At 32.5% G+C, this 18,268-nt stretch overlaps 1 protein-coding gene across 1 annotated transcript in view; it reads right to left on the minus strand.

Moving 5' to 3' along the window:
- Nucleotides 1-18,268, minus strand: part of PXDN (peroxidasin) — a 158,222-nt gene that overhangs the window by 70,722 nt on the left and 69,232 nt on the right. The window contains exons 4-7 of the mRNA XM_044663613.1: nt 16,111-16,182; nt 5,961-6,032; nt 5,515-5,586; nt 1,846-2,015 (exon numbers count right to left, since the gene is read on the minus strand). Coding sequence (XP_044519548.1) covers nt 1,846-2,015; nt 5,515-5,586; nt 5,961-6,032; nt 16,111-16,182 — 386 coding nt within the window. The remainder of the gene's footprint in view (nt 1-1,845; nt 2,016-5,514; nt 5,587-5,960; nt 6,033-16,110; nt 16,183-18,268) is intronic.

Below are 18,268 nucleotides of genomic sequence, written 5' to 3' on the forward strand. Positions count from 1 at the left end.
TATATATATATATATTTTTTTTTTACTGTGAACTAAGAATCCCTAAGGACCACGAGGCCAGTCTATTTGCCTTAAAGTTGAAACGTATTTGTATCATCTCCCTCTATTTGAATGTGAGTTCCTCAAATACAAACATTTCACTGTAAAAAGAATAACAAAAATATTGTGTGGGAAAATATGAACTTCTGTTAGTTTTTTTAAAAAAAGAAACACTCACATACATATATGTGTAAAACCATAAGAAAATTGTGATGTCATTATTTCAATAACTCAGAAATCAAGCCTTTCTGGGTTGTTCTGCTGCTTCCACTTGTCAGTGTTCTTTGCCTCTTCAAAATACCATATGTTGTATTTACTTTTCTTTATTCATAAAAGGCAAAGTGGTATTGTGTTGTTGAACCAGGATCCTTTCTTAGGCACTTATTAGCTATGTGAAAATGGGTGATTTTCTTAAACACTGATAAGAACCTCAGTTTCATCACTAAATAAATTCTGGAAAATAGTATTTGAACTACTGGGTGGTGAGGAAGGAGCTTTGCACACCTAAGAGACCATATAAGTTACTATCACAGTAGAGCATGAGTTCCTTGAGGGAAGAGACTGAATGTAGATTTTTGTATCCATCCCAAGTACCTGGAATACCTCCTTGTACCTAATCCAATTGAAATGAATTATCTCAACAGCCAATTTATAATAGTTACTGAGTAAGAGAAAAGACCTCAGGACTAGGTGTGATGGGAGTTAAAACCTCATTCATGAATGCCATATGAAATAGAAAAGAAAGACCATAAGAAAACAGAGGGAATGGAATGTGTCTCTATCACAAAATTCACACTGAATACTAGTTAAGAAAAAACATTAAGAAGTTTTTTTCCTTATCCTCTTTAGCAGTTTCCCCCATAATATCTAGAATGATATTCCAAATACATTGAATAGTTAATACATGTAAACCAACATTTCTCCCCAGTCTCATTTTCTATCTGGTTCTTTCCAGGTCAGACATAGTGAAACCTGAGGACAGATGCTAGAGGACAGGAGTGCTAGACACAGTTTGCAGCCAGGAAAAGAATAAACTAGAGGATGATAGAATTGACCCATGTGGAGGTAAAAAGAAATATCGGCTATTGAATGGGAATGGGGAACCACACAAACTCTCCACAATAATCTAAACTGGCAAACAACTGTTTAGAGTAATGGAATCAAAAGACTTCAGTTAAATTCTCATTATGCTACTCAATATCTATGTGACCTTAGGCAAGTGATTTCCCTTCCCTATCAGACAAGAGGTTGAGAACAGAAGTTCCCTTAAAATCCCTTCATCTCTAAATCCTATGATCCCAAGATGTACCTACTTATAACTGCTAAATTATACCACCATCTCTGGATATATCACCAAATCCTTTCTACATTTGCTTTTGATCAGTTTGTATTATTAGTTGCAGAAAGTTCATTTCTCCTCCTTAAATCCCAGTCCCTATAGAGAGGAAAAGATAAGAAACTTCTTATAGTAATAATACAGTAATGGAAAGACTGAGAAATCAGTAGAAATTGATCTCAATAAAAAGCAACTATCCTTCAGAAAAAAAGAGAAGAAAAACTAAAAGCTGTATTATCAAAAAAAGACAGTAACAAAATAGACAATTGCAATTCCTTAGGAGCTTTCTGAAATTAAAAGTAGTAACTAGTTATTGCATAGAATTGTGTCTAATAGAGATACTATACTTTTCTTTGCATTTTTGTAAACCAAAACACAATCATAAATACAATCTGGGAATCTAATAGGGCTCATTTTGGTGCTGGCAGTTCAGATAAACTGACCTGGAATGGTGCCAAGAAAAAACTCACCACAATTCAGTTCTTCTGGTGTTATAGTGGCCACAGATCTCCCTTGGATCCTCCTGGGATATTCACAGGTAGCAGCTGCCTGTGCATTCCCTGACTCTGCATATGTCTTTAGCAGGTCTGCCAACCATAGGATTTCACAGTCACAGTGGAGAGCATTTGAATCTAATCGCCTTTGGACAAAGAAGAAATAGTCGGTAGAAATAAATCAATATGGCAAAGAATCTCAGACAAAGGTATAAGTTGTTCGAAACAAAAATTAAGTCCAACCAAAAACATCACTGACTACCTTCTGTGTTCACAACCCTATGCTAGATGGATATGCATGATACAAAGATGTATAATGTAGAAGAATGGTCCTCTGAAAATGGTCCTCTTGAAAACAATCTAATTGAAGGCACACGGAACCATGGAGCATATAAATATTACAAATGGGTCTCTTCAAATTCATCTAGCTCAAACACCTCAACTGAATGAAGCACCAGTCCCTTCTCTATCATCCCTGAAAATTACTCATCGTATGTTCCACTTGAACAACTCTGGTGGTGAGGAAACTCACTACTTAATGAGGAATCGCATTCCAACTTTGATTAATTCTAAGAAAATTCTTCCTGATGTTGAACTAAAATCTACTTCATTGTGACTACTCATTTTCCTTACTATGTCATTTTCTAGGATAGAACGGAGTAAGTTTAATTCAAATGAAATTCCTATGAATTTGTCAATTTTGAAGATAATTATCATATTCCCATTTGTCTTCTCTTTTGCAGGTTAAATTTTGAAATAATTCTCATGGTGGTTTTGAGTTAGTAACAGGTACATAAGTGGTTCTTAGAATTAATAAATATTCAAGGATTTGAGAGGTAATCCAAGACCCTTATTTTAGAGATGAGGAAACTGAGATTCAAGGGGTTAAATGACTTGCTCAAGACCACACAGGCAGTACTCATCAGAGATGGGATTTGAACACATCATCTGAATCCAGAGCTGGAACTCATTCTAATACACCATGCTGATCTCCCCATACCATCCCTAACTGTTCTCTTTTGGATGCACTCAAACTTTTTTATATCCCTTCTTAAATATGATGTATAGAAGTAGAAAAATAGATTAGAATAGAATAGAATAGAATAGAATAGAATAGAATAGAATAGAATAGAATAGAATAGAATAGAATAGAATAGAATAGAATAGAATAGAATAGAACTGAATGCACAAAAGAATCTTGAGGGAGATAGCATGTGCTAGACAGTTAAAACCACAGCTATTACCTCAAATTATACTTCCCCTCAGACTAAAGTGTACAAAGCCCAAGACCCAGAGTCAGACTCCTAGAAACTTCCATCCCAAGGCCAATTTTCCTATCTTAAGCCTTACCTATACTGCCATCAATGAAAGGAATAGCCTTTGCGGAAAAGTGTTTCATCATCATCATCATCACAAATACCAACCGCCAATTTACTGTCACCCTTTGGCAGGTAAGCTCAATATGCTTAAGAAGAGCACATCCTCCAAATAATCAACTCTACTACAATCCCAGCTAACATGGTCAGTATCTAGGGGAATGACCATGGTAAAGGAGCAACCCGTTAACTGACTCTGAAACATTGCACCCCTCCCCTCTCTCCCCAGCTACTAAAGCTACTAAAGACTGGAAAAACAAAGTTTTTGCTACCAAGTTCCTTTGCACTGAACAAATCATTCAACATCTGAAACAGATATGTTTTTTTTTACTAGAAATGACATAAAATAAGCTAAATTATCATCAGCCTTGAAACTACACCCTAAGAACCAGTGGACTTTGCTATCTATCTTGCAACTGAAATCTCCTATATATTCTAAACTCCCATATTAAATTATGAATTCTTCAAGCACAGAGACTATGTTATTTTCTACTTTTATTTCTAGTACTTAACACGATGCTTCACACACAGTTCTTAATAAATGTTTATCATTCATTTATTCACTCATCCTTTCACAGTGTGACAGCAAGTTGTCAGCTCCCTCAATCTGTATGCTGAATTTCTTTTAAATTAGACTAAGACTCCAATGGCTTTTTGAGCAGTCACATTATGCTCATTACATGCTGAAATATTATCTAAGCTATCTCCCCCATATTGTATTTATGTATCTGATTTACTGAACCCAAGTGCAGAATTTTCATTTTGTTGCAGTTTACTATAAATTAAACATGTGAAGATCTTTCTACATTCTGATCCTGTCATCCAACACATTGCTTTCACCTTTTCCAGCTATCTGATGAAACTGAATCTGAAAAATTCGGTATCTAACATGCCTCTTACAACACTGAGGACAATGATAAACAAGTCAAGACTATGAATATAACTAGGTGAATACTAGAAAACACTTCCCTTTAGGTAACCCCCTTTCCACAAAATCATTATGGCTATGAATCTACCAATAGCATCTTGCCCATATTCCTCCACTAGAACATTAATACAAGGAAAAGTGCCTAGCTGAAGTACAAATACATTTACAGCTGTTCCCCCAAACTAGTTATCATATTAAAAAAGAAAATGGGGCAAACTTAACCCAACTTTTTTATATGAACCCATGCTGGTTTCTCTTCATTTGGCACTTATTTCTATAACACTCTAGGCTTTTAGTTCCACTCTGATGTGTATTTTTTTCTTTTCAATAAGAGAGTGGATTCCATGAGGACGCTCAGTTTGTTCTATACTCCTTTTTATCTTCACCATCATGCCTACCACAACTCATAAAGCAGACATTCAATAAATGTTTTGTTAAATGACACACTTTAGTAATATTCAAAAATAATCAAATGAAGATTAAGAATGGGGATCATTGTGCTTAATATCTGTCAAGAAGAATAAATGAGTTAAATACTGAAATATACATTTCTAATTAACTGTGAGTAAATACTCTTATTCTGGCAGTCTCTGAAGAAGGGTATATTTAAGGAGGTTAAAAAAATTTTATTATACATCCATGTCTAGAGACAAAATGGTGGACCTGAAATAACTGAGGTTATTTCTTCTTCATAGTATATTACAACATATGAAAATTTAATATAATATATTGCACTAAAAAGCAACTGAAATTTAAGTATAAACAAATATTTTCTCCACTAATATTCAAAAAGTAAATATGAAATAAATCAATCAAGATTTAACTATAAATGCTTATATTACATAACCAAGTTTTAACTCCCAGAGACACAAACACACACACACACACACACACACACACACACACACACACCAACTATTTTAATTGTATCTTTTGTAACAGATTTTCTGATTGTTATAAGCTCCTATGATTAATAATCAAAGGAAATGCCTAAATAGTACAAATATACACAAGTGCATATCAATATAGAATTATGGTTAGGAAACTGAACTCAGAAGTAGATTTAACTTGGAACTAGAAAATTTTGATACCATTCATTCCTAGTTCTACTATTTATCAGTTCAATGATATTAGAAAACTCATTCAAACCATTCTTGACCATCAATCTCCTCATCTGTAAAAAAGATCATCAAAATAACATTTACATATAGTTATAAGTTGTTATAAGAAAAGATATTTGTGTACTATACAACATTACAGGATGAAGAGCTATAAATTTGCATATCACCAATGCAGAATTTAAATTTACTGAAACTTTGGAATAAAATTTATTTTACTTACAATCTCTTCATGGAATTCAAGTGACTAAATGTTCCAGGAACTAAGTGAGCAATTCGATTGTTATGCAAAAATCTATTGAATAAAAGAATATAATGAATCATTTTTAAATGTATATATGTTACGGATATAGATATAGATAAATTAAAAGATTTAGGTAACTATTTTCTGCTTCACTTTAAAGAGGTCTTGTTTCCACTATTCTATATCACCACTGATTTGTTGAGATTACTCACTAATTACTAGGTTAATGGCATTAATTTTTAGTCCAGTTTCAATAATAATAATAATAATAATAATAATAATCTTAAGCAAGGGATCTTAAATTTTCCGTGTAATGTTCATTACACGTTTCTCAGAGTAAATATTTTAAATGAATAAAATAAAATACACAGTTTACAATGACCCTTAGGCTAAAATAAAAAAACAAGAAGAAAAAAAAAACTTACAGCCTTTCAAGTTTAGGAAGGTGGTTGAATGATTCTGGGTCTAATGTCTCAATCTGATTAAAGTGCAGATATCTGTAAATGCAAAAAATAAAAATTATCAAAACTTATTTTTGTCATCTTTCTTCAGAATCATTATTTTCTATAGCAAAATGGATTATAAGTTATAATAACTCTAGTTTTCCTAAGAAATAAAAATATAATTTAAATGTGAAGATCAAAATGAAAAATTGAAACTTACAAATTTAAGTTAAATATGTTTACTTATAAGATCAAATCTACATAAAATTAATATTATTTTGTCAAGAAAGTATCTCACTAGTTGGAGATAGTAAAATATTTTATCTTTTTCCCAGACCTGCAATTGTATTATCAAATACAGTCACATCTATTAGCTATAGTTCTTATTTTTTAAAAATAGTATTCAGCACCACAGTTATTTTTGTAGTGCTCTTTTCACAGATCCTAACATGGTATCTTGCCTACTGAATGTATGTATGAAATATATGTGTCTGAATTGAGTGTTCAGAAAGACACTTGATTTTTTTCATAATAAGTAATAATATACGGTTATCTTGGGCTATATTAAGAGACATGGCATTGCAAGGTAGTATATAATGGTCCCTCTTTTCTTTGCCTTGTTCTAACCACATTAAGAGACTGTGTTTAGTCCTGAGCACTACATTATAGCAAGGATTGATAAAACAGAAAGAATTCACAGTTCCCCCAATAATATCTCATAAGAATCAGATGAAAAAAAGCAGAGCTGCTTGGCATAGAGAATGTAAGAGACCCTAGGGGAGATATTTTCAAGGGCCTAAAAGGATATCAAGTGAAAGTTGAATTTGAATGTAAATCCAGAGGGCCACAAACCTAAAGAAAACCAAATGGAAGTTGAAAAAAAGTTAGATTTAAGCTTGATATATAGAAAAAATAATTAACAATGAGAATATCTGAGAGTGTCCCAAGAAATAGTAGATTCCTCCTTACTTGAAGTCTTTACTCAATGATTTGCTGAGGATATTACAGGGGAGATTTTTGTGCAGAAGCAGGTCAGAGAGGTGATGTCTAAGGTCTTTTGCAATAATCCTTATGGATTTTGTATATGTCAAAGAAAATACTTTGAAGATGCACTTTGATGTAGAAAATAAAGAAATTTGGGATAATACACACACTCTAAATTTGGTCAGACTGTAGCATTTATGAATGAGAAACAAAGAAACCCATTGACTGAAAACCGAGTAAACAAATTTTGGTGTTAGAATGAAATATTACTGTACCATAAAAAATAAATTTGAAGGATACAGAGAAGCATGAGAAGACACATAGGAACTTGTAGAGACTGCAACAAACAGAACATACACACTTAATACTACAACAATGTAAAAAGAAAAAAGAAAGTAAAAATAATTCTTCATAATTTTAAAGTCCTCTCTTATTCCTAGAAAAGAAAGAGAAAATATACTTCTGCTTCCTTCATCATGTAGAAAAGGTCCTACAAATATAGAACATTCTGCCTAATGTAAGACCTGTTGATGTGTTGGTTAGTTTTGCTGAGTTGCTTTCTTATCCTCTTTTATAATTTTTTTGTTATGAGGGATGGCTCAACTGGATGTAACAGCTATATCAGGGACTCAGCACTCTGGAGTTCTGAGGTACATTGGGTTATGCCAAAGGAGTATTCATCATTAAAATGGTGAACCCTTTAAATAGGGGAACACTAGGCTGCTTAAGAAGGGGATTTCAAGTCAAAGCTCCCATATCAATTAAACTGGAATCAGGTCCATGAGTCCTTTAGTCCCTGGAAAAAATATGGAGAACTATTCTTTAAAAAATAACAGCAATAATAATAATATTAACAGTTCCATGTATAAGAGAAGTAAAGGAACATATTTGGGAATGAATTTATGTGAACACAGAATATATAGATAAAATGACAAAATTTCTTTAAAAATGTATTCAAATATAGAAAGTATTATTTTCTCATATTATTCCTAGAAATGAAAGCTTACCACATGGAAACAAAAGGATGTTTCAACAAACCACCAAAAAAATCATATAATATTTACATAAAATTCATTTATGTAAATTACATAAAATTACACAATTACATAAAATTACAAAAAATACATAAAGTTTACCAAAAAATACAAAAAATATTTGTATAATACCCTAGACATCAAGTTCTTCTACATATTGGATTCATATCATGAGCAAAGTTAATTATAAGGGATTTCTTGTAGTGACCATACTTCTCTCAGAATCACCATGGAAGCACCAAAAATGCCCAGATCCCCAGAACTATCTTTGAAAATAGATGTATGAAAAAGCTGAAGCTTGACACAGTACCTCCCTACACCCAGTTGAGTAGTGTACAAATTTAACATAAAGTTCAAAATAAAAAAATGGGCTGGAAAAATTATAAAATAACAAAAATAGAATTTGATCATAAAAAGATACTGTGGTAGCAGGGAAGACCAAGATATAAACTCAGAAGATGACAACAATGTGAAAAAATTATAAAAAAGCTTCCCCCCAAAATAATAATTGAGTAAAAATAATAAAATAAGAATTCATGGAAGAGCAAATGAAAGAAAAGAATTGTAGAGGAAAAACTGGGAAAAGAAATGAGTGATGCAAGAAAAGTATGAAAAGAGAATTAAGTTTTGTAAAAAAAAAAAAAAGCACCAAAAATCCTAAAGAAAATACAAATTAAAAAACAGTATTGGCCAAATGGTAAAAGAGGAATAAAAATCCACTGAAGTGAAAAACTTCTTAAAAAGCAGAATTGGTCAAATGTAAAAGGAGGTACAGGAAATCAATGAAAAAAAGAATTTGTTAAAAAGCAGAATTGACCAAATGGAAAAGAGATACAAAAGCTCATTGAAGAATGATTCCACAAAAATTAGAATTAGACAAAATGACAAAATGAAACCAATGACTCCATGAGACATGAAGAAACAAAAAACTAAGTCAAAATTATGAAAAAATACAAAATGTTAAATAGCTCATCAGAAAAATAGTTAACCCAAAAAATGAGACTGAGAAGAGATAATTTAAAAATGACCGGGCTACCAGAAATTCATGATCAAAGAAAGAGCCTACATAACATATTTAGAGAAATTATAAAGGAAAAATACTCTGATATGTTAAATCCAAAGGGTAAAACAGACATTAGTGAACACTTCCTGAAAGGGATTCCCCAAAGGAAAACTGCCAGAAGTATTGCAGGCAAATTCCATAGCTCTAAGGTCAAATTCCAGAGCTCTAAGGTCAAAGAGAAAATACTTAAGGTGCCCAGGAAGAAAAAATTCAAATATAGATTCACAGTCAAGATCAAACAAGTTTTAATGATTTCCATATTAAATGAAGGGAGGACTTAAAATGTGATTTTCTGGAAGGCAAAAGAAGAGCTAAGATTACAACCAAGAATGACCTTCCCAGCATACTTGAGGGTAATCCTTAAGATGAAAATATCTATATTTAATGAAATAGAGGACCTGCAAGCATTCCTGATGAAAAAATCAGAGAGGAATAGAAAATCTGATACTCAAGCCCAAGATTCAAGAGGAACTTTAAAAAGTAAACATAAAAAAGTAATGATAAGGGACTCAATGAAATTAAGCTGTTCAAATTCCCTTTTTTTAAAAAAAAATAGGTATGCAACATTTATAATCTCTTTTATCTTCAACTTCTTCAATTGCAAAATGAGGATAATAATGCCTATACTACCAACCTGGCAAAGTTGTTATAAGAAATGCTGTCATATATATAAAATGTTTTATAAAATTTTAATTGTTTTATAAATGTCATATGTTATGCTGAAATATGTACATAGCTCTTAAATTTGGCAATTCTTTCTTTAATAAGATTACCTATTGACTTTTTTCAACTTCCTACAGCATATTTATAAAATTGAAATTCCAATAAATAAGCTATGGGAAATAAATTACATGGTGAGGTTTTTTTTTTTTTAAATATAAACCTTACCTTCTGTCTGAACATCAATTCTAAAACAGAAGAGTAGCAAAAGCTAGGCAATTGGGGTTGTGACTTGCCCACAGTCACACAGTTAAGAAGTTTCTAAGGCCAAATTTTAACCCAGGTCCTCTCAACTCCAGACTGGGTTGTCTATTTTTTTTAATATTACGAACATACCAAATCAAATGTGAATTTAATGAACAGATTTTCTTTGGTGCAACTTGATCTGATATCTATAAAAATCTGATTTCAAAATAATTCTGATTTGGCATTCACTTGAATGTATTGAATATATTCATTAACTGAATATACTATTACCCTTACAAATTAAAAGTTTTATTGAAATAACATTTTTAATAGAGCACTGTCTCAATCTTTCATTTTTTTATTTGCATAAACTTCAATATTGTAGGAATACTGGAAAATCCATCATATACCAGAAATTATTATCTCATGCTCACCATTTCCATTTTTGAACCCCAGAATTAAATGAACCACTGACTCATCCTATGAAAACCAGTGTTAATCAGACTATTTACTGCATGTGATTCTTATTTCAAAACTACCTCAGTATTTGTTTCTCTAGGACCCCAGCCATGTTTGATCTGCAGAGCTTTCCATTTGTCATGCAACCACTAAGAAAAAGTCCTCAACATTCAGCCTTAAAATAATGCCTTAAGGAAATCTTAATAGATAAACAATCCCCAACATGCAAATTAGTTTTGTTGAAAAACTCACCTTTAAGTTGTTAGTTTGCAACACAATAGGCATTTTCCCATATGTACCAAGTTATGAATGGTGACTAAATTTCCTGGACATCCCACAAATGGCAATTTATTCTTTAATGCAATTAACATAGTAGTAATAAGACCTCATACTCTTACAATACTTTAAATTTCTTCATAACAATCCAAAGAGGTAGGCAGTGTTGGCAGAATTAGATGAGAACAGTGCAGCTCAGAGAACACAAGGGACTTGCTCAAGGACACATAGTTAGACTGTCAAGGCTGGACTCCAAGAAGTATTCTTTCCAGAACTTTATACTACTTTTCAATATTTTCAGTAGCAAAGATTTGGGGGAGAGAAATGAATTCAGTTGAAGCCATGTATAATGGCACATGGTAGTTGGACTATGAGACAGAAGGGATACCATGCACGCATCCTAGAGATAATGGTGGTTAGTCTTTTGGATATATATAGGATGTCCACAAATGAGGTGTAAGTAATAAGGATAGCAATAGAAAGTATTAATATAGTCCTATAAGATACAGTATAAATATTACTATTCCCATTTTATGATATAAGTAATAAGCATGCCTATGTCCCACAACTGTTAAGTATATAAACAAGAATTTAAACTCATCCCTCTTTTCTGGTTTTGAGGACCTCCAATAAGACAAGTTAAAGATTTATAAAAACCCTGAATAAAAATTTCTATAAAATAACCATAACTGCATCAGTCTAACCCTCATATCAGAGTAAGTATTTATTTTATGGACCTAAATCCTTTCCCCCTAAAATTAATAAGAAAAAAGATTTCTTTCATCGCATAGACAATATAGCATTAATAAATTGAATAAAAACTCCAAGTTATCTGTCCACAAACTGATCAACGAAGAGGAGAGACAGAGATTTATTATTCCCCAAAATAAATGTCTACTACTATAATACAAAGAATACTTACAATGAAAGAAATAAATACTATCTCTAAGTTTCCATTTTTTTAATGTCAGAGGTCAGCACAGTTCCTTTTACAAAGTAATGTCTACTACTTAATAAATGCTTGTTGATTGAATGAGCAAACCAATTTGGTGGTTTCTGAGAAGAAATAACTGTTTTATAATCACTGCTAATAGGTGTATCCAGATCAGAGAACTTACAAGATAGGTAAAAGGGGTAATGGAAAAAAAAATATTTAGCACAATGGCAGTGAGTCAGTAAGGACTCTGGAATCCAAACTGGTTAAGGATTTATCTCTGTGGCCCTACCTTAATTCAACATATAAGCCTGACCTTCAATACCTCACAAATCTTCTTGCTTATCTTTTTAGAGTAGTGGTTTTTAACCTTTTTGCATATCATGGTTCTATTTGGCAGTTTGGTAAAGTGCATTAACTCCTCAATGAATTTTTATATACATGAAATAAAATACATGGAATTATAAGGGAATTAAATAATATTAACTAGAATTATCAAAAAAATTAGGTTTCTGCAGAGCTCTGACAAGGTAGAATTGTAGAATCTTAATTTTATTTTTAGTACCCCTACCTCTTTAGTGCTATCACTTCCAGTTCTCACATTCATACCTCCAAGTCTCTTCTCCATCCAGGTTTATAATGTGATATCATTTCTTTGGAAGATAGTCTGAATTATATCTTCAAACTGAATTTTAACCATGTTACAATTAAGAAAGCCCCAACCAAAGCTACTTTCTTTGGAAGTCTTCCTTGATTCCCCTAGAGTCAGAAATACCCTTTTTTCTTGGACCAGACATCGGCCCTTTGTTGAATGTTATAATTCACTCCTAATGTGCTTTTATGTAGTAGATACTGTCTGTAGATATAGATACTGTCTATGTTTGTGTTTTTATCCTCCTTATTAGACTGTAAGCATCAGGGAGATAGGGAATAAGTCTTAGCAAAACTTCCTATTTCAGTGCCTAGTGCACTACTCTATATATAGTAGACACTTAATAAGTGTTTGTTGATAAGGTCAGCAATGTTCAGAAATAAGGGTCTTTAAATCTTTAGTTTCATTTTGTTTAATTTTAAATTTGGACAGTTAGGCAAAACAGTGGATAAATCACTGGGCCTATAGTTAGAAAAATTTGAATATAAATTCAGTCTCAGACATTTACTAGTAAATCACCTAACTAGTTTGACTCAGTTTCCTCAAGTATAAAATAAGGTTAATATTAGAACCTACCTTCCGGGGTAGTTATGAGGATAAAATGACATTTATAAAGTGCTTGGTACATAATAAGGGTTATATAAATCCTCTGACTATTGCTATAGCTATTATTTTCTTTTTTTTAAGCAGGGAATATCTATTCAAAATCTATTCCTTTAATTCCTTTCTTATATCAAAAATGCCTGATTTTTAAAATTTATTAGTAGTTCAAACAAATGTACTTTGAAAAGTAATGATCTTATACACACCATAAACACAAAGTATTCCCTGGTATAAAAAGGACTATTTTGTTATCATTATGTAACTGGGAAAGAACATCACAAACATGGCAAAAAGCTAAAAGAGAAAGAATGACACCAATAGACCTTTGCTATTTCATTTACATTCTCAAAATTAAAGACCTGAAAAGCCCTTGCCTCATTAATCAGACTGCAGAATACAATCAATAAACCTCAAAACAAACATGCAATCAATGCTCAAACGGAAATTAAAAAAAAACAAAACAAGACAACCTTATACAGTAATTCTCTTATTGGTTTTAAAGGAATTGAAGGAATTAGGACAGCAATTGGTTAACTGTGGGAACTGAGTGAACCACATTTACTCTATCTTATGACTCAATTCTGGAGCTAGCTTAATTCCCTTTCTATTCTATCATAGATGTACTTCAAATTCTCTCTTATGAAAAATACTTTTTTTTGCTTCCATATTCCTTTAATTGTTTACAGACACTTGAGAAGAATGGGACATCTTTTTTCCTGAATTCAGGGAATTGAACCTGCAGTTCATTCTCCCCCTACCTAATTTTTCATCCAATTAAAATTTAATTCATCTAACATACTATTTCCTTTTAAATAATTAGCCTTGATTAATTTTTTAATGTATAAAATTCTGTCATCCCTTGTATTCAGGGGCTACTCCTAAGCTGAAGAAGGGCCCTGGCCCCAATTTTTTAGGCAGCTGGAATGACTTGCTTAATAAATGATTATGCTTAGAAGATGAAACATTTGTTTCCTTAGTCGTTTAATCTTTTTTGGTCATTACACTATCATAGATAGGATTCTTTCAAACAGAAATGGTATAACATGAATTTTTTTCTTAATAATATTTTATAGTCCCTTAATATAAGGTATTACAAAATGTGTCTACTATGGACAGATCTTTCATTGGGAATATTTAATACAACATGTAATTGTTCCTCATGAATGCATTCTCCTTCAAAAATAGATGAAAATAATTGAAAATATTATAGTAACATTTTTGAAGTAATTAAAAAGCAAAGGACCATGGGTATCTATCAATTGGAAAATGGCTAAAAAAATAGTTATATAGGACCACAATGGATTATTTGGTCAAAAAAAAATCAATGGCTATGAAGAATTCAGAGAAAGTTGGAAAATAGTCTATGAAATATTACAAAATAGAAATGAATAACCAGAAGAACAATATACTTGATGATGATAACAACAAAGAGGAAAATAATATTAGACTTCAAAAATAGATGAATGAGGACTAATGACAAATCATCATTAGAGAGATGGTAGACTATGCTAAGTGAAGCATTCATTCTCAGATATGACCAATATGATTATTCATTTTGGTTAATTATATTTATTCATTATAAGGCAATAAAAAGCATCCATAAAATATTTAAAATATATATTTACATGATTAGTCCAAGAAATTAGAAATGGGTTTGAAAACTAGTTGTATTCAGTTAGGTCTATCTGACACAAAAAAAGCTATGTATTGTTTTTTAAATATTTCAACAAAAACATGTTGAACTATTTCATCAAAAGTCCCTTTTGTTAAGGGACACAATTCACAAAAATAGCCAGTAAGTCTCCTTAACTTTATCTGGGGAACTGCATCTCAGGAGTCACAATTTAGCAACTTTATTGAACAAATAGAAACTCAATCAAGGGATTTTTCAAAATGAAATCAATCCTTCATAATAACATATTCATTGAGAAATCCCATATGGTGTTTTGACTCAGTAACAATTGATCCACATTTTCATATGAAAGTTAAAAATTCTAGTTTCTTTTCACACCATTCAATGTGCACATAATGCGTGTGATGGGCTTATCATGAAACCTCTCTTTCTCCCTTTTCCAATGCCTTTTCACTAGGTGGTATCCCATGAAGCCTGTGTAGAGCTGAGCTTAAGTTCTCTTGGCCACTTTCCATGAGTCTAGTGTTCTTGGATTCAGCCCTAAAGGACTTAGAGTTTCCAAATAACATTTTGGAATGATGTAGTGATCTCTTGAGATTTGTGATGGCAGCAGTGGAGGAGGATGCATCAAAAGAGGATTGGCCATTGAGCAACCCACTGGGCTCTGTTGAGGGAAAGTCCAAAGGAGAGGCAAAAAGAACTCCCACACACTTGGCATACAAGGAGAAATCAAAATTGCAAATTGATTCTCCTTTTAAAGTCTACTGAGGACTCATACTCTGACTCATCCTGTTGACATTTTCAATTTGTCCCTTGCTACCAACCTCAGGGATTTCTTTTATATATATATATATATATATATATTTTTTTTTAACCCTTGTACTTCGGTGTATTGTCTCATAGGTGGAAGAGTGGTAAGGGTGGGCAAGGGGGGTCAAGTGACTTGCCCAGGGTCACACAGCTGGGAAGTGGCTGAGGCCAGATTTGAACCTAGGACCTCCTGTCTCTAGACCTGACTCTCACTCCACTGAGCTACCCAGCTGCCCCTCTCAGGGATTTCTTTATTGGTCCAAAGCAATGAAGATGATGCCCTTCATTACTGACCTAGAGTACATATGTTCTACTGGAAAAGGCCAAGAGAGTTCAGCTCATCCTCACATGGGCTCCATGAGAACTGATCTAGCAAGAGCACATCAGAGAAAGGTTTTGTGATTGCCTTCTAATACACATGAATACTTTTCTCGAAAATAAGATTTGTTTATCTCTCTCCTCTTTCCCCACTCTACACACACACACACACACACACACTAACTCAACTTCCCAAGAATTACAGGAAATTACAAAGGAATTAGAAAAGGAAATTACAAATATGTAGACACAACAGAGTCAACAAATGGCATTTGTCAATTTTTGCTACTTCACGTACAAGCACTTAATTAAACTCTATTTAAATCATGTTCCAATGAGCATATACACGGAGCATGCAAAAAACAGACATGAGTCAAAGCCACACACTTTCCCCACTGCAAGGCAACGAAGTAGACGACACGGCTAAAAGTAGAGCATGGGTAAGAAGGATGGCACTTACAGTTGCTCTAGAGAGGCAAGTCCCTTAAATGCTTGCCTGTCAATTGACTGGATTTCATTCTTGTATAAATAGCTGAAACAAGAAACATTGGGGAATATTAGTACACACACAAGACCTGACAAGGTGGAAAAAGAAGAATTAAGTTGACACAAAAAGACAGTTTTAAAATGAACAATTAAATGAGAGAAACAAACGTGATGTTTGCGTAGTCATGCCCCACCCCCATCCCACTTTCCAGAAGAAAAACATCAGGAGATAAAGACTAAACATGTCCAGAGGGGAGGGAAAGGGAAGGGAGGAAAAATTAAACATGTCTTCCTGGAAGTCAAATCTTTCCCATGGACCACTACCGAAGCTCATTTGTTGCATGCATGCATATGTGTGTGTGTGTTTAAATATACTAGCTCAAAGCTCTAAACCAAATGAAAGTACTTATTCCCAATGGGCGAGAGGGAGTCATAAAATACAAATATGTCATAAAGTTCTATTCCTGAATTTGCCAGCTTGTAAATATTCAAGAATAAATATTGGTAAACAAATATCAGAGTTCAAAATAGTGCCTTAAAATACCATCCCTATACTCCCATCAAAATCAAATAAATAAAACAACAACAAAGAAAAACAAACAGGGAAAATGACTTGGCCTAAGGACTAAAAAAAAATCTTGAAAACCTAGATATAGTCAAGGCTCCATGCTCATTTCTAATTAAATGGCATTAACCTCAGGGATAGATCTACTTTTATAGGAATATCTTAAATAAAGATTCCTAACCTTAGTGTTATCAAATCTAAATGATCCAGCAAAAATTCATTAAGTGTGGAATGTTTGCAGACTTCTGTTAGGTATTTTGGAGAGATTTTTGTCCAGACTCTTTATTTTATATATGTGTGTGTATTTATATATATTTATATATATATGTATGTTTCTGTGTATGTGTGTGTATATATACATAATATATATACATACACACATATGTTCACATTTATATAGTCAAAGGAGAGAATTCATTGGGGAAAGGGGCTATGGATACTCATGGAAGAATTTTCATCCAGAACATAAATTTGGTTTTTAACCTGAGATTGTAGAGATGACTCCCAGTCCACACTTGATTACTAATCCCTAATGGGACAATTGTACTAAGCAAGGAGCTAATTTGGGGTTAGTTTCCCCATTAGAGAAGAAGCAAGTTGATTTGTTTTATTTCCTTTTGAATTCTGTATTTTTTCCCTCGTTCTTTGGGTTGAAGGACTTCAAAAATACTAGGCAAGTTTGTTGGTTTGCTTTTGAGGTGGCACGGTAAAATGAGTAAAGAGAAAGAAAGAATTAGAAAGGCCTGGGTCCAAATCTGACCCTAGACACTAACTTGTGACTTTGAAAAAAATAATTTAATTTCTCTAGACCTCAGCTTCCTCTTTCTCTTAGGGGGCTATCAATTTCTGGCTCAGAAAAATATTAAACCAACATTTATGGTTCAAATATTTGTTTTTCTTTACTTTCTCTTTAAAACACTTTTAAAGAGGAGGATGGAAAGTGTACAGAATCAAAACAATGGCAGAAGAAGTGTTCTAAATGAAAAATTAAAAAAGATTGTCATATCATATTTCAACTTTGGGTATTATATATAAGTACTTTCTTAGATCAATGTTTCTGTTATAATTAGGACTTTAAACCCTGAAGCTTAAAAGTATCCATATACAAAAAATTAAGTCAATGAACATTTTTATTTTTAAACAAAATATATAGCTTCATGCTCAAAGATACACAATCACATTTCACGAGATGACTATAACTATCTATAATGTCAGTTTTAGTCCTTACTAAATCAGTTTATTTATCAGAATCATTGTATTTTCTATACTTGGCCTTCAGAAAGAATTATTTTTTGAGTACTAGGCATTGTATTGTATTGTAATGTGGTCATTGAGTACTAGGCAATGAATACATTTTAATCTCACCAAAGAACTTTACAATATCATCTATATCGTCATCATACCAAATAACCATGAATTTTAAAAGGTCTAATGATAGTAATTCATTTTGTTGTTGTTCAATCATGTCCAACACTTCATGATCCCATTTTTTTAAAGATCTTTTTCTGGCTCATTTTAAAATTGAGGAAACTGAGGTAAACATGGTTAAGTGACTTACCTAGGGTCT

Source organism: Gracilinanus agilis, chromosome 2, assembly GCF_016433145.1.
Source record: "Gracilinanus agilis isolate LMUSP501 chromosome 2, AgileGrace, whole genome shotgun sequence".
NCBI classification, from domain to species: Eukaryota; Metazoa; Chordata; class Mammalia; order Didelphimorphia; family Didelphidae; genus Gracilinanus; species Gracilinanus agilis.